This window comes from Athene cunicularia (assembly GCF_003259725.1).
Source record: "Athene cunicularia isolate RWA chromosome 2 unlocalized genomic scaffold, athCun1 chr2_part2, whole genome shotgun sequence".
NCBI classification, from domain to species: Eukaryota; Metazoa; Chordata; class Aves; order Strigiformes; family Strigidae; genus Athene; species Athene cunicularia.
The window spans coordinates 8,106,272-8,127,410 of record NW_020799096.1 but is presented as its reverse complement, the minus strand read 5'-3'; the positions used below and the strand labels follow the sequence as shown (position 1 = coordinate 8,127,410).

The window sequence follows — 21,139 nt, the reverse complement described above, 5'->3', positions numbered from 1 at the left end:
ATGATTACACAGATCCTAGTAATGCATTTAGGTAACGTCGAGGAAGTTTCTAAAGGTGTTCAGCCAAATGAATGCAGCTGAGCAATAAGTAAAGCCACATAGTTAAGTTCTTTGGCATTCCCTGACTTGCTGATTTGAGACCCCTTTGAGGAGTGAAAAAGCCAACTTTCTGCTCCTCTAAGTGCCGTATGTCATATTAGAGTGCTAGCCTGTTGAATGAGCATGAGAGACACTGACATTTCTGCTGTTTCCCGCAGTGTTTTTGGGAGCAGGCATGAAGTGATCCCTACACAAACTTGTGTTTTAGAACGAAAGTATTCTTGATAATTCTGCATCAGATCTAGACTCTTGCTGTTTTAATGCTAGTGTTATAATGTTCTTATGTGGTGTGGAATGTTGTATAGTAGAAGAAATACCCACTTTATGGTTGTATTCTAGGGTCACAACTGTGAAGAGACATTTTTAATATTTCATAGTATTTTGATAAACCTTTTAAATTCACATGTTAGTTTCATTTGAGATGCATTTGTTTATGATTGTCAGGAGCTCCATATGAATCAACAAACAAGGAAACATCTCAAAGAGGAATTTGATGCTTCCTTAGAAGAAAAGGATCAACTTATCAGTGTCCTGCAAACTCAGGTGAGATACCTTACCCAACAGATGTGCTTTAAAACTGCTCTTCCTACTTTTTTTTTTGCTTTAAATTACCTATTTCCTATAATGCATGTCCATGTCTTTTTACAATTGCTGTGATGTTGTTGAGCTTGTTGAGAATTTATGTTTATCTAGAAAATAAATGCATCTTTGTGGTAGAGGATACCCTTGTACTATCTCACTAATGTTAAATGGGATTGTTTGATATGTGCTTAAATTGTATCGTCTTTGTTATCAAGAACATAACATTGGCAGATGTTTGAGTTCGGCAAAATTTATGTGTTTTGCTTAACTGGTCTTTTTTTCTCCACTCATATTGATACTATTTTTGTGAATTGGAAACAATTCTGATTTTTGAAATGCTACAAAATTCAGACAGATTTTTCCTTTCTCTACTTGCTGATACCAATTTATTTAACTCTCTCTAGTTCTGAAGACAAAAACATGATCTACTTAGAATCTTTGGGTTTCTCTAACAAAAAGAACATTTTATTTAGGTATCATTGCTGAAACAGACGTTACAGAATGGTCAGATATGCTCTGAATTGCCTGACTCGACTATCCCATCTAAACCACAAGTTCAAAGTCCAACAAAAGAAATCAGCACAGAAACTACTGTGGAACCAGGAAGCAATGGTAGGTATTGCAGCTTTTTCAAGAGATGTTGAATTTTGGGTAATAAGCCTGCTGTTATTGATGATGGAGTAACAATACTTAGGGCTGAACATGTCATAGTACGGATATCTTTCCTGGGAGGAGACAGTTGTTTTGTGAAGAGTGTGGCAGCTAGAGGACAGGATAACCCTTCGAAGATATTAAATTTTCATGAGAATTCAAATCTGGCTCGCCTTTGTCAGAAATGACGACAGTATTGCCATTATTGCATTTGATGGGAGGGGTTTTTACTCTCCCCACTTAATATGATTAAGAGATTCTGTCCCCCATAAGCAAGGACCTATGCCTGGAGTTCAGAGAGGACACCAGTTGCCAGACTTTCTCTTTTTTTCCACACACACCGACTACCCCTCCCCTCCCCAGGAAAAAGTAAAAGCAAAGATCAATTTTGATATTCATGCTGTTGAGTAATCTAAGTGTTCCCTCACACCAGGAGGTTATTTGAGTTACGGGACTCCCAGTATTGTGTCTATTTGATTACTGAGCAAGGGACATTCTAATGCTGATACATAGTGAATGTGTGATTGGCATCCTTCATAGAAAGATAGGGACAGAGGTGAACAGGCATCTTTCAATTATCTTTGTTCAGCGTCTGCCATGATTTTTGTACGTTAGGATGATATGAAGGCTCAGGTCAGAGATTTTCTGTCATGTCTTCTGTAGTGCTTAGGAAATAATTTAAGTATCTGGGCCCTAAGAATCAGGGTTCAGGACATTTCCTGTGCTAGAGTGTGCTTCTGGACTATAGCATATAAGACTTAGGAACTGAACCTCTGAATTTGGTCCTGTTTTCGTGACAAGTACTGGTACAGACTCCAGAGCATCAGAGGGGAACAGAGAGTGAAATATTGCTCATTGTGCTGGTTACGCAGGAAGGAGTAAAGCTTGGAAAGATGCTAAATGGGGCCTTAATCCTGCCCAATGTGGTACTGCCAACCTGGATATTTTGGAATAACGTCATACCCAGCGTTGGGAAATCAGGAATCTGTGTGCTTGGCACTTGAGAGATGTGATTTGCTTTGCTTTGCTTTTTTTCCTGCCTGTGAATATTTTGTTAGTAGCAGCAGGCAGGTTTCTAAATGGTGATGACTTTTTAATTGTATAGAAAACCTTGTTGAATAATTGTTTTGGAAGCTTGTATAATAACTAGGTTTTTGTGAATTAATTTGGGGTGAAAGACTGTATTTACTGTTCTGTGTGTGTGGCATGTTTCTGGCAGTTACAGTAGGCACTAGGAAGTTTTGCAGATTTGCACAACTTTCTTTAGAGACCCAAGAGACGTCCACATCCATCTGAATGCAGATCTACGTTTTGGAAAAGGTATGATAATGTTGGTGTGTTGTCTTGTAGAGGGTAATGAAGATTCAGTTAAAACACTGGAAACTCTTAGTCAGAGGGTGAAGCACCAAGAGAACTTGCTGCAAAGTTGCAAGGAGGTGATTCAGTCACATAAGGAGCGATGTGCCCAGTTAACCAACGAGAAAGAGGCACTTCAAGAGCAGTTAGAAGAGAGGCTTCAGGAACTGGAGAAAATGAAGGTATGGAAAATGCCCTTAAGTTTATGGGTAGCTAATAAAACTCAGTAAGAAGTCCAGTATTTCCAAACTTTATCAGTAGGGCAGACCATTAAACAAGAATCTGTCCCTGTACATTTTTGGAGTTAAAGCTGCAAAACCTGCCTGGATTGAACACATTCAGCAATTGCTCAAAGCTGTCAAGAAGGGTGTGAAACCTTACTATATGAATAACTGTCAAAATGGGATCAGAAATAAAGTAGCTGTGGGATGCTGGGGTGAGGAAAAGACTGCCCTGGCACAAGACAGGAGGTGAAGGGAGAAAAGTGGAGCAGAGCTAAACCTTGAAGACATGTTGGAAGAAGTATCAGTTATGTAAACGATCAGAAACACAGGTAGGACAGTGGAGATAACATAAGTGCAGTCCCAAAGCTAAATTGATGTTTTGCTCAATTTCCCTTTTAAGGCCGTTAATGCCGGGCGTGGAGTAAAAGTAAGGTGACTGCTGAGTAACAGAAGCATGAAAACGGGGAAGTGTAGCTGTACTCCAGTTCTGGAGATCACCTTCTCTTCTCTGTCTTGGTCTCTCTGAGCGCTAGCCCGCTTTGAAAGAGCTCTGAAAATCTCTAGGGTTTTAAAGACAAGGGTCTTTAAAAGGGTTTTAAAAGGGTTTTTAAAAGGGTTTTAAAAGGGTTCTTTTTAGGGTTTTAAAGACAAGGGTCTTTTCTAGAACAAGACCAGTGGTGAGCAATGAAGTTGGGTTGCTGAGATCCTCTTGTAAGCAGAGATGCAGGTAATAGAGCCTTAGGGGTGTTTCTTGCCCATTTGACTGTAGCAGGTCTGGCATGCATGGGAGAACTGTGGAGGCTGTAACAAAGCCTTCAGATACCTGAATCGTTATGGAAGCCAGGAGGCAGCCTAGCACTGGGAGATTTAAAAGTGATTTCCAGGTGCCTAGTTTAATTTCCCTGGATTCTAGTCTGTGCTCTTCCTTGCAAGGCACAGTGCAGTGTAAGAGCTAACCTAAGCTGTTTGTCACAAGAAGGTCTTTTCTTACAGATGGCAGTGTTTTAAACTTGTGGTTGGGGTCTTTTTTTTAGGACCTTCAAATGGCTGAGAAGACTAAACTGATTACGCAGCTGCGTGATGCAAAGAATTTGATTGAGCAGCTAGAACAAGACAAGGTAAGCAGAAAATTTTCATTAAACTATGTGTAGTTTTTGAAGAAGATTATTTAAAACTCAAAATACCTGGCTTCCTGGTATTGGAAGCTGTTCTTAGTCATCTGATGTGGTTTGGTTTATGTTTTAACAAGCAAATAATTTAAGGCACCCGAGAATTTTATTGTGTAAATACCTCAGGGTAATTGTCTGTTGGGTTATACTTAATACTGCAAGATGATGTTATTTAGGATGGAGCAGTTATGCTGAACACACTCCTCAATGCCAGCTTTAAAAAAACCAACCACACCTAAAAAAACCACCCCAAAACCAAAACCCCACACTAATAAAGAGGAGTTACCATGTAAATGAATTTTAAAATGACTGAAGAAGGAACAGTAACTAGTTTCTTAGGAATATGAAGAGTTTCTCAGGTTTTTGTTCCTTCAGGTTGGTTTTTTTAATCACAGTCTTGGTACTTGGAGTAACTTCTAGTGGCATAATAAGTAACATGACTAACAGTCATTATATGTGCCTGCCTAAGGAGAAGGACACACACTACAATGCTTTTGGTTTGTTTACAGAATGCCTATTTCAGAGAAAAGTATCTGTAGCACAAGGAGGAAGTTTTCTGATGGTCCTTAGTTGCTGAAAGAGTTCTTTTCACCACTAGATAAATTCTGTCTACTCTTCAAAATAATCCCTATTATCTTATTTCTGTGAGCATTTTCTGTTTTCTGACATAGAAGAACACCATCATCTCTGGTCTTGCAGTAATAGACTAAAGCTTATTCCTGACAAGGATTGTGTCCTGGCTTGAAGTTTCAGGTATATATTTGATTTATTTGCTAGCTTTTTATCACAAGGACCTTTTCCGTAGGGCATGGTAATCGCAGAGACAAAGCGACAAATGCATGAAACACTGGAAATGAAGGAGGAGGAGATAGCCCAGCTGCGTGCTCAGATCAAACAAATAATTACCAAAGGAGAAGAATTAAAAGAACAGAAAGAAAAATCTGAAAGAGCTGGTAAGAAATTCTGGAGATTATCAGTTTTCACATTTAAACAAGAGGAAGCTTCAGCGTGGTCTTCTTGTACTCTTTCATCTGTTGTTGTTTGGAATGGATATTAGGAGATGCTCTTTTTTCTACTGTTCTATATATCGCCCCGGCTAGCCTCATTACTAACTTCACTTCAGGTTAACAGGGTGTAGGGGTTGGTTTGTCTCTGTTATCAATCCCACTGGAGTTAGGAGGGAAACTACTGAGGGGCAACTGTACTTTCCCATTTGTAGGAGAAAAGATTGATAGTTTTGTGCTGGTATAACTTCAGGAGGGAAATTTGCATCTATCCACAAATTGTGAGTATAATGCCACAAGTATTTAACATAGAAAGCACAGCAGTGAGTGTATAAGAGCTTGGGAAGAAGTAGAAGTAAGAGGATGTGTTACAACCATAATAAGCGTTTTCTTTCACTAATAACAATGGAAGCCTATATGATTACTTTTGAGTGAAGCAGCAACGATGATTCCTTTTGCTTCATGCTTGGAACCTAGCAGTTATGTCACTGTGACATGCTGTAGTTTGCTTTTGATGGACATTAGGTAATGTTATATGTGCTTGCATTTCTCCTTTGCTTGGAACAAAATTAATAGTCAATCCACCTCACCTTCATTTTTTAAAAGTGTGAAATTGTTTTGCACTATGTCTATCAAAATTCTTTTAGAAGAATTTAGTTTGCTGTCATAAGCATCCAATTCTTTTGACAGAAGCTCAGATGTGGTTAGTTTTCGTAAAACTACGCATATTTTCTTTTTCTAAAAAACAGTGGTAAGTTCAAACAATGTATTTCATAGGGTTTTATTTTAAATCTAGGTAGGTTCAGGCTAGAACTTTCAGTTTTAAATATTAGTTTGGGTAGGTCATTCCGACGGAATACAGAAGAGCAACCTGAACGTCCGTCTTGTGAAAGTAACAAGCATTTTGATTAGGTGCCCTTCTACCCCTGCAGGTTGCATCTGTCTGTTTAGCTCTGAAAATTCATACTTTGGAAGTCAGTTCTGCTAAAGTTGGAATTTGTTCAGTTCTTGGAGTCTAGGAAGCTTTTCTTCATGATGAAAAAAAAAAAAGCTGAGGAATATTTTAATACTTGTGTAGATATGAAGTTATTGTCATAGTTGTTTGAAACACAGCATTTTTTGAAGCAATAGAAAAATCTTAATTATGAACTAATATCTACGCACTATGGTTAATAATTTCCTCAAGTTTGCATAGCCAGAAGGTGAAAATGGGTTAGAGATGATGCTGTAGATACCTGGAAAATAACTATTGTAGTGAGAAGTAATTTCACTTAGGAATAAGTGCACTTTTTTTAGGGAGAGATTTGTGTGTTAAATATTTTCTCTTTAAAATTTTATTTAAAAGTACTTTAGGTAGATTTTATGGTTCCTAAGCATGCACCTTATCTTTGAGTGCATTTATTTCTGTACTTCTTTATTCATGCATATATAAATGTTGAAATCCTTGGAAAATTAGTTAATACTGCTTCTAAGATAGGCAAAATTTTAAGGTGACCTTTATTAGGTTTTCCTATTACTTCCTTGGCTTTATGCATTACAAAAAATGTTGTAACGTACAATGCAAGTGTAGTTCAGTACAGTTGAACTAAATTGTTCAGGCATTTGAGAAAACCACCATTGACGTTGGGAGAGCATAAAATTACTTTTAGGCCACAACCTTTGAGTTGTACCAGTTTTAAGAATTTGTCAGTTTCTTGTATTTGAGATCAATATGTTTCAGGTTCTGTTTCTTGGACAGTTAATGTGAGATGATTTTAAATTCTGTATCGTTACTTAGTGAAGAATTGACTTCATAGAATATTGCATTTGTAGAAGTGTTAATTTCATTTATGTTATGGCAAAATAAGGATAAACATAATACACTGTAAATTTATCTTCATAGTGCTATATTGTAGGCTAAAAAATGGTATAATTTTCTACTTCATGTTTTTAACTTGCCTAGAGTTATATGTCTGGCTTTTTTTTTGCTATAATTCAGTGACTATTGAAATGCTCCAGTGCTTTAATGTTAATGCATTTTTGTGTATCGAAATAGTGAAAAGATATGTATGCTTATTTTGTGCATGTTTTGTAAACTGTAACTTGGTTTCCCCCAGTTGAAGTTCATTATTTTTTGTAGTTAGAGATACATTATGTTGAAATCTCACACAGCATCTTGTTTTTGTGCATCCACACATGCCAATAAGTGAATCATGGTGCCTTTCCCAAGCCTTGTATGAACAGGACTGGGGTAAGGGCTCTATTTTCTTACATCACACCTTGGGTGCTTGAACTGGATTCTAAAAAGTAAATTCTGTGCTTCTCAGGCACTTTTACATGAAGTAACTGCCACTGATGTTTTTTTTTCTAACTTTGCAGTATATATCAAGTACTTACATTTTAATTCAACAAATGTATTTGTAGTATGTGTAAATTGACTGGTAAACTGAAGTTTGTTTCTCCTGAAACTATTTGGCATAAGTCCTTTCTGACTTCTCAGGATGCAGATTTTTGACTTGCTTAGAATTTTCTGTACAGTAAGCAGAGAAAATCTTTAGAAAGCAAATTCATTTTGCTTTACTTTGGCATTCTTTGTAGGTGACATTTTCTTTTGAGAGCTGAATTAACATATGCTTTGCACCTTGCTGCAGAGAAACAAGAAGCTTGCACTGTGCATTTGAAATCCTGCCTAGGTGCACACATCAACTATAGGAAATTAATGCAACCTTGGTTTCTCAGATATTTGACAAGGTGTCTACTCTGAGCCTTCAGTAAGGAAACGTAAAAATCCCTCCTTTGCCGTCCCGTTGAGCGCTTTCTTCGCAGTTTTCAGCAGTAGATGGCACTGTAGTTGAAGATACCACGTCTGCATCGTCGGGAGAGTAAGCAAGAAGCCTTTTACAGTAGGGACTGGCATGACAGTGGGTAGGAGAGGCAAGGCGAAGGGAACTGAGATGGGTGCTTCGGAGTAGCCCAGCAAAGCAGTCAACTCTCTAACACGTTTTGTAAACATCAGTTTTGCAACCTTGCTCTTCTTAAACTGGGCTCTGTGTGTCATTTATATACTGCACATGAAGGTTTCCTGTTTGTCTGGCTTGGTCACAGGAATGGGATTTTGCAAGACTCACCTGAGACTGTTGGTGTGCTTCTTACTGTTTCTGATTTGCCACCGTGCCTCTGTGAGACTTGGCTTAACCAGTGCCTTGGTTAAAAGATCTTCCCATGACAGTAGCCCCGTTGGTTGGGAAGAACACAGGCAGTGCCTTTACTCTGCATTCAGAATAGACGTATTTGGATAAAACCGTGGACTTTTATTCCAGACTTTTAAAGACAGTAGAATTAAAATCTCCCATAGATGAAAAAAGTAATAACAGTAATAATTTAGACAATGTCCTGTCTACTTGATGACAGTTTACCCCTCAGCTGGTTTGAAACTCGGTTGTGTCATGCTGCACTAGAATTAACGACTTTGAATAAAAATGTCCTGTTTTGCTGAAGTGCTGTAAGTGCCTGAGATGCATAGAATTTAACTTTTAGAGAGCTAAGCTTGGTTCTGTGAAATGTTGCTCTTTTCTGCTTTCATTCTCCCTTGGCGTTTTATCCATTGGCTTTTGTCTAGCTCTTGTGTTGGCACCCTGCTTGTGATAGTGGTGATGCAGCTGTTGTACTGCGTGTTGCTCAGCTCCTACACATCAGTAGTCAGTCCTAGTGTTAACCTGGATATTTCTGATGGATTTGTGGGCTGTGGCAAACGCATGCTCCTTCTTTTTGCAGAAGATGCAGGTTTCTCAAATGAAAATAAAAGTATATGTTGCTGAGAATAAGAATCAGAAAATGTCTGATATTAGAAAAGTGAAATAACTTCATCTTTTACTTGCAGGCTTGATTTTCAAGCGCTACTCATTAATGGTCTATAGGCTTGGTTTATTTGTTTTGTACTTTTTTGTTAAAGGCATTTATGATGCTGTAATACTGAGGGACTTGGCCGATTTGGCTGGCTGTACTTGCTTTTGTCAGGGGTGAGAGAAGCATCAGGCAAGTTGGTGCCATTCTCCGAAAACAACTCGTGCGGGCTGTGTTCATAACAAAGTTGTGCCTGGGGTGGCCAGCGGGGAGGACTTGAGTCCTGTGGGTCCCAGGTGGCAAATGCCTTGGTGGGGACTGTGAAGAACTGTGCTTGGAAAGCAAGGAGCTGTAAGCCTCGTGCATGCTCGCGTTATGTTTAGATTGGTTTGCTGCTTGAAATAATCTCTAGTGCTCCTTATTTTTTGTAATGAACTCTAGTATTTATTGGTTAAGTAGAACTGGGAGTGAAAAAGTGGATACAATGATGGCCTTTGGTATTGCCAGGGTTATTAACAGCCCTGTTTTGCTCTAAAACATGATCGTTGCTGTGAGTAGTCCTTCCTCAGAAAATATGAGAAAATTCTGGAAAAGGTCAGAATTTGGGTGAATACAATTTTATGGAATTAAGTTGCTTGGAAACATACTTACAGTATTGCTTCAAAAGTGTAAATAGTGGTTAAAAGCTTCAGTGTTGAATATTATCAGAAGATGTGGAATGGAAATTATTATTCGCTCCTCAAACCTGCACCTGAATGTTACTAAAGATAGTTTCAAAAAACCAAGGATTACAAAAATTGCTGCGTGTGCCTACCAAAAAATGGTGAATCAAGGATACTGGAAATCTATGTGTTTGTTATGATTTTCTTTTGGGGATAGAACTAAGTGGTAGAAAGCTTAGCATGCTGAATAACACTTCAAAACCTGTTTTGTTTGCTCCCAGAATAGTATCCAAGTCGTCCTCCAGGCTATAGTAAAATAATACATTTCTAGGAGGGTTGTGCTCTGATAAATTACAGTCTTCATATTGGCACTGTGATTTTGGGTTTTACTGAGTTTGGCCAAAGTTGTTCTATGCAGCAAATCTAAGCATAGAGTAGTCTGAATTTTCCTTAGAAAATCAGGGCGTTTCCACATTCACAATCTATTCAGGAAAAGAGATTTCCCTAATAGTGATCAAATTCTAGTCTTGTGTAATTCTATATAGATTCTGCCAAAAGTTTCAGTGAGGAACTCAGATACTGGTATTGAGTAATAATAGTAACAAAAAACCAGCTCACAACACATGAATTTATTTTATTTTTATATCTAAATGATCATCTGTGAAATGAAATATGTTAGAATACTTCTTAGCATGGGAAGAAGCTGTGGAATGACTGGTTCTGATTTGTAAATTAAAATGTGTTTCAGCAGATTTGTACATCTTCAGCAAACAGAAATAAATTTTATCACTCCAGATTCGGTGTTCTTTTGAAACACATTATAGACACTGAGGTTTTCTGGGAGCAAATCTTATGTGAATTTGTTGGAACAGCCATTTGTCAATTCTCTTTCTTTTCTAGGGTAAACCCATGTGAATTCTTGATGGCCTCCTAAGTTCATTCTTCTGTTCCTTGTGTAATTTACAGTTACTATGAACTCTGCTCTTCTATCAAGGGACACTGATCTTTCTTAACTATCATATACTTCTTTTCTTTGCAGCTTTTGAAGAGCTTGAGAGGGCTCTGAGTCTTGCCCAAAAGACAGAGGAATCCCAGAAGAAATTGCAGGCAGAAATGGATAAAAAAATCAAAGCAGTAGAAAAGGCAAGTGAGGAAGAGAGGGTAAATCTTCAGCGGGAGTTAACCAGAGTGAAACAAGAGGTGGTTGAGATTATGAAGGTAAAAGCTGAGACTCACCCTGTATTATTGGCTTTTAATCTAATAATTCAATTACAATTAAACTATAGTTGTAAAATACATTAGTATAACATAACGTTACAAAATTTTTCTGATTTAATAAGTTCTAGAGAAATCAATTTATAGGGTTAAAGATTTACGTACGACATAACAGAAAACTCCCCATATTGATTTTATTTCTTTATCTGACAGTTTAAAATCAGTACATTAGAGGCATATAAAACCGAACAGTATTGCTCCTTGTTTCACTGTATTTAATAAAATTATTTGCTACACGTACACTTGAGACTTTAAAGGAAGGCAAGAAGAAGAAATTAATGGTGGTCAGCTTGAATATCTCCACCAGGATTTTTGGGTTTAATACTAAGTAATTTTAACAATTATCCTAGCCCAGAATGTGTAAACTTTTAAAAACTTATTGCCAAACTGTTTGTTAAGTTAAGAGTTGCTAAACTTTGCTTCATTTGGTGTATTCAGGTAGACATTGTAGAAGGTACTGCATGTGCCTTGCAAAGCTGTAAATGAAAACACCTGTAAATGACAGTTCTTGTGTTGCCATTTGTTACGTTAGTAATTTTTCTAAGAGAATACACTGATTCTTTAGAGGGAGAAGTGACTTGCATTCCATTATTCTTAAATAAAGCATGTTTATAGATTGTGGATAGCTGTCTACATAGAGTATCATCACTTGACTTTCTGGCGTGGGAAATAACAAGAATGCAGGGAAAGTTAGAGACGGAAGTTCCTTTTCCAAGTTATGATCACGTTGGCACTGAAACTGAAAACACCTAAGTTCCCCTTGGTAGATGAGTCTTTAGAAGATTTGGTGTTTCTTTTGGTAGAACTGTGAAAGACTTGAGAAGGAAGATGGATAACTTGAAGCTTGAAAATAGCCCCTGTCAGGGCTCAGTAGGAAGCGTTCAAGTGACTGTTGCTTACTCAAAGGCAGCAAAGAGATGGTTCCGGTTCCCTCTCTCTGTTGCACTGCTTTTCTTATAAAGAAATAATACAAAGTGTTATTGACTATTTTGACTTTATTTTTTTTTTTCTGACTGATTGATAGAAGTCTTCAGAGGAGCGTGTTGCTGAACTAGAAAAACACCATAATGAAGAAATGGCTGCCAAAGATCGGGAGCTAAATGAGAGGTTACAGGCCCAAGAGAAGGCGTTCCAGGGCAAGATGAAGGCAGCTCTTGTGAGTATCACTGAAACGTGTAGTAAGATGTTTCTCTGAGTGTGAGATGGAACTAGAAGTCTTCATCTGACCCTGTTCTGTAGCCAGAGTCCTTCTGCACTCAAGAGATACAGAGCATCCTCCAAAAGTCAGAGGTCAGACTCTTCAGCAGCATGATGGGAAAGCAGCTGTGGTGATACAGACTGAATAATGACAGTTAATCACTCTCACTGCTCACTAACAGCTGCATCTTCTGGGAAAGACTTCTTTTATTCTTAAAACTGCTTTTCTTAGACCTTTTTTTAAAAAAATTTCTTCCTCTGGATCATTGGCAATTAGCCAGAGCAACTAGAGTAGAAGAGGTTCAAAGAATGAGGCTGTTCCTTGAAAAGTGTTGGTATCATTGTGGACGATTGTGTTGTATGATGTGAGCAGGGTTAACTATTCATAGTGTTTGACCTCAGAAAATAATTTCCTTCCATGTCAGGCTGGGAGGAATCACTGGATTCTTTGTTCTTTTTCATAAGATGTAATCCACTTTAGATCATGTAATTTTACCTAACAAATAGTAGATTCTCCTTTGTGCTCCTCTGTGATGGTTCGTCAGTAGGACTGAGGGACTTTGACAGTCTCTTCGTGATTATATTTTTTCCTTCTAATTTCTGAGGTTATTTTTTTATTATAAGGAATAATAGCTTAAAAATAATTTAGCAATGGAAGCAAGTGAGAACAGACCTTTATTCCTCTAAGGTGTTACTCTCAATCGTGCTAAACAAAACACAATGGAAGGCTGGGTTGCATTAGGTTTTTCATAGAAAGGTGAATGGTTCCCAAGAAGAGAAAATGGAAGTGATATATAACGGTTTTGTTTACACAGACGAAATACAAACTCTGTGCTTGTGGTGAAAATACAGGTGTGCCTAGTGTATGACTCCTATTAACTTGTTTGTAAATATTCTATTCTACTGGTTTTGGAGGTGTGATGACTGTATGTATTGTTTTAATCATAATTTTTGATACAGGAAAGAAATCAGAGTGAGTGTTTAAAAGCCCTTCAAGAACAAGAGCAGCAAGGATTCCTAGCTTTAGAAGAATTAGAGCTGCAGAAAAAAGCAATACAGTCAGAGTGTGACAAGAAGATTCAGAAGATGCATCAAGAAGTAGAGACTTCTAGAACTGTGAGTAAAGATTCCCAAGGGGTAAATGTTTACAGGAATTCCTTTTAGTATATATTCGAAGTGTGACAGTTTACAGATACTGTGGATTTGTTGTAGTTGGGTTGTTTTAATCTCAGAGTGTTTAAAAAACACACATCTGCATTCACTTTGTATCGTGGCATGATACATTAATTTGTATCCTTCCACATAATTTTTATGTATGTTCTACAGGATTGTTGAACCTCAAACTGTCTTAACTCCTGGGTACTGCTAGCATACACACACTTATAAAGATACTTGAGTAAAGAAGAAAATGTGCTTAAATTTTGAAGTGTCCCTTGCTTTATGTAATGGGTCAGATTGCATTATCTGCCAATGCAAGTTTGTATGTTATGCTGCCACTCCCTAATATTAGTTTGAATGTTTTGCCTATAGAAGATTTTACCTTCACAGCAGAATTTCCATGAGATGTGTGGAATTAAGATAAATCAGTAGGGGTGTGTAAAAAGCTTGGTAATACTCGTGTAGACTCTTGATGTCTTTCATCCTATGTGTTGGCATTTTAGCTTAATAAGAAGAAATGGATGTGTATCTCATAAATGTCACAGGAATTATTTTATTTGTATTAGTTAAATTCTTTCTAAGGTTTTATTGTATGTGTTTTCACCACAGTGAAAGAGAAAACCTTTTATTAAAAAAATAACCATAATGGAAGCAAGTCTGAGAAGAAACTAGGTGAATGAAAGGCTGCCATAAAAAGTTAATATTCACTAAAAAGAACGGAATAAGTTAGTTGTAGTTATGTGAACCTGGTGGCATTTTGAAATAATTTCATCTTGTTGCTTTTTGAATATTCATGTTCTTCTAAAACTATTTTCTCACAGAGGATTCTTGAACTGGAAAGCTCTCTTGCAAAGTATTCACAAGAGGACAGAAAGCAATCAGAGGACTTAAGTATTCTGATGGAGTCTGAAAAAAAGCAGCACAATAAGGAAATAAATGATATAGTTGAAAAACACAAGAATGAACTGGAAAACATGAAACAGCAGCAGGAAAAGCTTTGGACAGAGAAACTTCAAGTCTTAAAGCAACAACAAGTAACTGAAATAGAAAAAATGAGAGAGAAACAAGAACAAGAGATAGCTACAATTTTGAAAGAGAAAGAAACAGTTTTCCATGCACACATAGAAGAGATGAATGAAAAAACGTTAGAAAAACTTGACGTGAAACAAACAGAGTTAGAAGCACTGTCTTCTGAGCTATCAGAAGCACTAAAAGTACGTCATGACTTGGAACAAGAGCTCTCTGCATTGAACAGTCGAGTGTGTGAAGCAAAGCAAGAATTGGAAGAAGAGAGGAGAAGGCACAAAGAAGAGGTTGAAGTGATGTCAAAAGAGCATGCACTGTCTATTCAAGGAGTTGAGAAGGTACTCAAAGAGGAACTCAACCAAGTCAAGCAGTCATTGGAGGAGAAGGACAGACATCTGGAGGAACTAAAAGCACACGAACAGAAGTTAAAGGAATCTGCAGAAAACTCTGAAGCTGAGTTTGTGCAAGTGTCTGCAAAGCTAGAGGAGCTCTCAGAGTCTCTTCGGAGTACGTCTAATGAGCAAGCAAAGATTCATGAAGAGGAATTAGCAAAGCTTCAGCAAAAGCTGACAGATCTTGAAGGTGAAAAATTGCAACTTAGTAAGCAGCTAGAAAGAACTGAATCCCAGCTGAATGATGTCAAGAATGAGTTAGAGGCATCCACCTCGCAGGTACGTGACCTGAAGCAGCATTTGCAAGAGCAAAGTAATGAAAATACACGGAAGGAAACCTCTCTGACACAACAGTATGAATGTCAACTGAGGGATCTACAAAGAGAGGCAGACGATACAAAGAGACTTCTAAGTGAGAAGGAAAATGAAATTGAACACGTGAAGTTACAGAACGAGCGAGTGGAAGAGCTTAAACAGAAACTCTTAGCCACAGAGGAGAGAATGAGTGCTTTACAAGGAGAATATGAAAGTAAACTGAAACGTCAGGATAACAAAATGGAGAAAATTAAACGGAAATCAGAAGATATGCAGGAAACTTTCAAAAAGAAACTTGCGGAGCAAGAAGCTAAACTAAAAAAAGAGTTTGAAAACAAGCAATTGGAGTTGAGTCAGAAAGAGAGGGAATTTGATGCTAAAATGTTGGAAATGGCACATGCCAGCTCAGCTGGAATCAATGAGGCTGTGTCAAAACTAGAATCTAATCACAAAGAGCAACTAGAGAGTCTTGCTGAAGCTCACAGGAGGGAGTTGGAAGAAATTACCCGGAGTTGGGAAAAGAAACTCCATCAGCAGGTTGAAGAGCTCCAGGAAAAGCATGAAATGGAGCTGCAAGCAAAGGAGCAGGAAATTGGAGACCTGAAACAGAAACTTGCCACCTTCAGTGCTGAGAAGGAGGGCTCCAGAGCAGAAAGAACCCGACTGAAGGGAGAACAGGTGACAAGGGAGGAGTCCCTGAAGGAACTGCAAGAACAACTAAGGCAGTCAGCGTCGAAGGTGAATGCTTGGTCAGATAAGGAAAGTGACCTGAAAACACAGTTGAAAAAATTGGAAGGTGATCTTAATCAGGCCCTGAAAGAGCAGTCAGGACTTGAGGAACAGCTCAGTGAACAGAAAGCAGTTGAAGAAAAGGACAAAGCCAAAATTACTGAGCTGGGTGATATAGTGAAAACACTTGAAGAGAAACTCCAAAATGTGCAGTCTTCTCAGTATAAATGTCATGAAAATTATGAGAAAAAAGTAGAAGCAATTCAGCTAAAAGAAACTGAGTTTAAAAGGCTGACAGGAGAACTTGTAGCCCAGTTAGATGCTTGCTGGAAGAACGCTGAAGCTTTATTGCAAACAAAAAGCAATGAATTAATTGAAAAATGTAGTGAAAAAATTGGCACACTAACATACAAGATTGCAGATTGTGAGCTCCGAACTTCAAAAGTTAAAGAAGCAATATTACATAAAATGAGTAAGATTGCTGAACTAGAAGCTCAACTTAGAGAAGTAACAGAGCATCATTCTGCTGCGAGTACTTCTTTGCAAAAGTCAATGCAACAGCTACAAGAGAAGGACAATTTAATTAGGTCCATGAGATCTGACATTGAAGGACTTCTAACAGAAAAGGAACGGTTGCAAAAAGAGGGAGGGCATCAGCAGCAAGCAGCATCAGAAAAAGAAACTTGTATAACACAGCTGAGGAAAGAGTTATCTGAAAATATCAATGCTGTCACCTCAATGAGGGAGGAACTCCAGGAAAAAGAATCTGAGATCTCTGTTCTCAACAAAACCATTAGTGACCTTAATGTTAGACTTGAAAGCATGGTAAGTTTAACAGAGAAGGGAGCAGCCATGTCTCTGTTAAGCAAGCAACATCAAGAGGATCAGTTGCAGTTGTTAAACCAGGTCCAGGAGTTATCGGCCAGAGTTGAGACGCTGAGTCAAGAAAAAGCATCAGCTCTTCAGCAGGTGGATTGTTGCACGGCCAAGTTGTCCGAGTGGAAGATGAAAGCACAAACCAGGTTGACACAAAATCATGATACTGTTAAAGATTTGCAGAGCAAGCTTGAATTAAGCAATACTGAAGCCAGTAAAAAAGATGAAGAGATAAATAAACTGAAGGAGCAGCTAGCTAAACAAAGCAAGAATCTTGATAGTTTAAAAAGTGAATTGGAACAAAAGCAAACCAAGAGGGAAAAGCAAGAAAGTGAGTTAACCGCAAAGTTAAAAAACCAAGCAGCAAGAATTGCTGAACTAGAAGAACACGTTGCTCAGAAAACTTCAGAAAATGTTTCCTTGATGGAAAAACTTAAAAAGTATAATGAACAAAAAGACACAGAGCAAAAGGAGATAGCTTGGCAACTCCAGCAGGCAGAGAGGGTGGCTTTTGAAAAGGACAATAGATTTAAGGAGGCTGAAGAAAAAGTGCTTAATCTTGAGAAGCAAATAGGTTCACTGAAAGCTGAATTTGAAGCAAAGGAGAGGGAATTTGCTCAAATGAAGTCAGGGATACTTAAAAGCAAAGAGGAAGAGCTGAAAGGATTAGAAGAGAGATTGAATGCAGAGAGCAACACTAAGCTGGCAGATCTGAAAAAGAAGGCAGAGCAAAAAATCATTTGTATTAAAAAGCAATTGCTGTCTCAGATGGAAGAAAAGGAACAGCAATTTAAGCAAGATAGAGAAAATCAGTTAAGAGAATTGGAGCAAAAAGTGCAGGAGAGAGAGGCCAAAATTGAGTCCTTAGAAGAAAAAATAAAGTCAACAAGAGATTCCACAGAATTAGAGAAAGAAATTCTGCTGCAAAAAGTAGAGAGTGTAAAAGCTGCTGTAGAACAAGAAAAAAATAACATGCTTGAGAGTGTCCAACAGACTTACAAAGAGAAAATGCACATGTTGCAGAAGGGCTTAACTGAAAAAGATGAATTGTTGCAGAAGTACGAAAAGCAGCAACGAGAGAGCAATGACTCTCATCTAGAACTGCAAACCAAACAGGACGAGCTCCTTAAAAAACTAGAACGTGTTGAGAAGAGCCATCAGGAGGAGCAGAGTAAGACTGAAAGCCTCAGGAAAGAACTTGAGGAGCAAACCAAAAAATACTCCTTGTTAGCAAATGAGCATGCTCGCTGCAGTGGTGATATAGCAAGCAGTAGGGAGGAATTAAGAGCTAAAGAGCAAAAACATCTTGATATGGAGAATGTAATTGGAGATTTCCAGAGAAAAATGCAAGAAAAGGAGGCAGTCAGTCAATCTTTAGAACAGAAGATAAAAGAGTTGGAAAATAATCTAGTGAAGGAAAATGAAGTGCGTAAGACTGAGATGGAAGATATGAGTTCGAGATATGAAGAAAAGTTAAAAGCTTTACAACAACAGTTGGATGAAAGAAATGACAGTCTGAAAGCTTTTGAGGAAAACGCTGAAGAAAAGGCTAAATCTGGTTTGGAGCTGCAGAAATTATTAGGTGATATGCAGAACCAGCAGAAGGATTTGCAGACTAAACTGGAAGAGACTGAAAGGGAGAAACAGAAACTACGCAAAGAAGTGAATAATCTTCAAAAAGACTTACGTACTCTGCGAAAGGAACATCAGCAAGAGCTTGACATACTAAAGAAGGAGTCCTTAGAAGAAATGGAGAAGAAAATCAGGTAAACTGTTAGCTCCTGGCCTTGTTGCTGCTTCTTTGCTTTAACCACTAAAATCTCAAGAATACTTTTTTAAGCTCAATTTCTAACAATGAAATAAGGACTGGTATTTTTCTGTCATTTTTCTAAAAAGACTTAGAGAAACAGCAAGAAAAATGCTACTTGAAAGTAAACATAAACCACTGTTTGAACCATCAGTTGGAAAAGGGGTTTATCTTCTGGCAAAGTAATACCACTTTGGTTTGGTTTAGTGATAGTTGTTTTCAGCATTGCCAGAACATAAAATAAAGTTATTTTTCCTCAAATGGGAAATAAACTTTATTAAAACTTAGTATTGAGAGGTTCATGTTCAAATGATATCAAGAAATGTTCATATGTAGCACACAAAAATGTGGTATACTGCTCAGCACTGTCATGATTTCTCCCGGAAGGAATTCCTTAAAAATTCTTTTATGTGGAATGTTCTTTACTTCCAGTTCTTCATCTTCCTCAGGAAAAACTCCGTATCTTTTGGAAGGGTTCAGTTCTGAGTTGCTTTTTAAATGAAACACCTTCACCTTCCAGGTGAATTCAATTGGAGGGGAACAGAGCGCCTCCCCAAATTCCACAGATTTCCCATCATTCAAAACCATCCCACTCTAATAATAGTTTTGGAGAAATTCCCAGATCTCCTACCTTGCTAAACTGTTCTCACGCTCTCTTCAAATATTTTTTCTCACTGTATTTTTTGACATTTTTGTACAGATGTGAACAAGAAGACATTGAGTTAAAGCACAACTCCACCTTAAAGCAGTTAATGAGAGAGTTCAATACTCAGCTGGCTCAAAAAGAAAGAGAATTGGAAACAGCAGTAAAAGAGACGATCAGTGAGTGAAATACTAATGTAACTGTAATTCGTACAATAGCCAGAAAACCAAATCTTCAGATGTTTTGGAAAAGGGGTTTTACCTGGGACTGATAAAGACAACATGTGTTTTACGGCTGCCTAGAGAACTCATGGAAAAAACTTTTTTTGGTCAGGAAATAACATCTAAATTTGAATTGTAGCACAAATAGGAAAGTGTAGATGTAGCTGTTCTTCCTTACCCTGCGGGGTGGATCTTTGATCTAGCACTCTGTGTGCATCTGTCGCGGCAAGTTACCCATGGTAGCCATAGGTACCTGTCTTTATCACAGGTACAAAATAAAAAAAGGACAGGAATGTTTTAGAGGTGAAAGCACATTGCTGGGTTTTCATTGCAATACTACTTTGACTTCAGCAGTACAAACCTTTAAGGCTCCATTGTTGAGTATATGGCACTGAAGGGTGCCTTTTAGAGAAACTTAAATTTATCTGGGAAGCAGAATTGTGTTTTCTTAGCTGTGTCTACAGACTTCATTCACTGTAACCACTAACAGGTACCAGCTGGCTGTGATCTCTGAACACTGTGGTTATAACTACAGTGCAGCAAATTTCGGCTTCTCTTCTCTGCCCCTGTTTTGCCACCATGGTGTAATTTGGAGGTTGAAGAAGTGAGCAGAAAGTATCTCTTGACTCTGCAGTTACTAGAAGTACCCTTATAAGTGAGGAATTTCTGAAGAGTTGCAGATGTTTCAATCACTTCCCATTAATTTTCTAGATAGAGTAAGAGATAGAACTAGTTGATAAATATTGGTTGTGTTCTTAAGTTTTAGAGAAAAGTTCCAGCATCAGGTAGTACAAATTGCTCTGGATACCAAACTGCAGACAACTTCATATTTATTAGGATCAAGTGATGTAGTTATATCATGGGCAATGTGGAGAAGTGAATTTTTTTGTCAAGTTTTCCTTATGCCTTCCTCAATTGTCTTCAAGCTTTTTGTAATACTGTTGTGACATTATTTAACAAAATAGATGTGGGTTTTTTTTTTTTATATTGCCTGACTTTTTTTATAGGTAAAGCCCAGGAGGTAGAAACTGAATTAATAGAAAATCATCACATAGAGACAACACAGTTGCATAAGAAAATTGCTGATAAAGATGATGATCTAAAAAGAACTGTGAACAAATATGAAGAAATCCTTGAGGTATCTTTCTGAAAAGTTCTATGATTATATACATTCTAAAATCACCTTTCTCTCTTTTAATTGCACAACTAGATAGAAAAACTGTAATTCTTTCTAGTAAATATCTTACTGGTTGAATTAGGCTTCATATGGGTGGTGACCTACCTTGCAATGAAAATGTTTGTTTCTTTGTTTTACGAAATGAAAGAAGACTAAATTTAAGCTCCAGCTCTGATTACTTAGTAAACGTGCTATGGTTAGGTCCTTGGGTCCTTGAGCAGTTTGTGTTCCAGATGGAGAAGAGGGAAGCGAGTGAGTGAAGTTTTAAGCTTTACTAGAGTTGTGGTGGTGGTGGTGTTTGGTGGTTTTTTTAAGGATTTAAAGACAGTGTTTATAGGTCAGCCTCCCTCCCTAGCTCCTTTCTCTGAGGCTCTGTCCAGATAGACACCACGGCCCTTAAAGTGAGGTTCTGTTCTATGGGGGATGCCGTCTGTTTGCATAGTTTCTGTGCTAATAAAGCTTTCGTTTTTACTTCTAAGTGAACAGTTTGTCTGCTTGATGCTTGCAGACAAACCTAGTTTTGCTCCAGTAACATTTCAACCCGGAGTTTGCAGCGAACTTGTTTCTAAAGATGCTTTTGTAAGATACTATGGTTCTTGATCTAAAAAACCTCTGAGAAAACCACCACCCCCAAAAATACATCTCAAATTAAGAGGAAATAGAAGGAGCTGAGTATGCCAGGTATTGAGGATTTTTAACTAGAGGTCTATAACCATCTATTAAAAAAACTCTTAGGAAAGGTTAATTGTTGATG

At 37.8% G+C, this 21,139-nt stretch overlaps 1 protein-coding gene across 1 annotated transcript in view; it reads left to right on the top strand.

The window, feature by feature from the left end:
* The window catches only part of GOLGA4 (golgin A4), a 43,761-nt gene extending 23,437 nt beyond the window's left edge, over window positions 1–20,324 (top strand). Inside the window, exons 7-17 of the mRNA XM_026843975.1 lie at window positions 544–642; window positions 1,155–1,293; window positions 2,683–2,870; window positions 3,947–4,030; window positions 4,887–5,034; window positions 7,295–7,315; window positions 10,609–10,787; window positions 11,869–12,000; window positions 13,002–13,157; window positions 14,021–18,303; window positions 20,216–20,324. Of these exons, the coding sequence (XP_026699776.1) occupies window positions 544–642; window positions 1,155–1,293; window positions 2,683–2,870; window positions 3,947–4,030; window positions 4,887–5,034; window positions 7,295–7,315; window positions 10,609–10,787; window positions 11,869–12,000; window positions 13,002–13,157; window positions 14,021–18,303; window positions 20,216–20,219 (5,433 nt within the window). The 3' untranslated portion in view covers window positions 20,220–20,324. The remainder of the gene's footprint in view (window positions 1–543; window positions 643–1,154; window positions 1,294–2,682; window positions 2,871–3,946; window positions 4,031–4,886; window positions 5,035–7,294; window positions 7,316–10,608; window positions 10,788–11,868; window positions 12,001–13,001; window positions 13,158–14,020; window positions 18,304–20,215) is intronic.
* The last annotated feature ends 815 nt before the right edge of the window (window positions 20,325–21,139 follow it).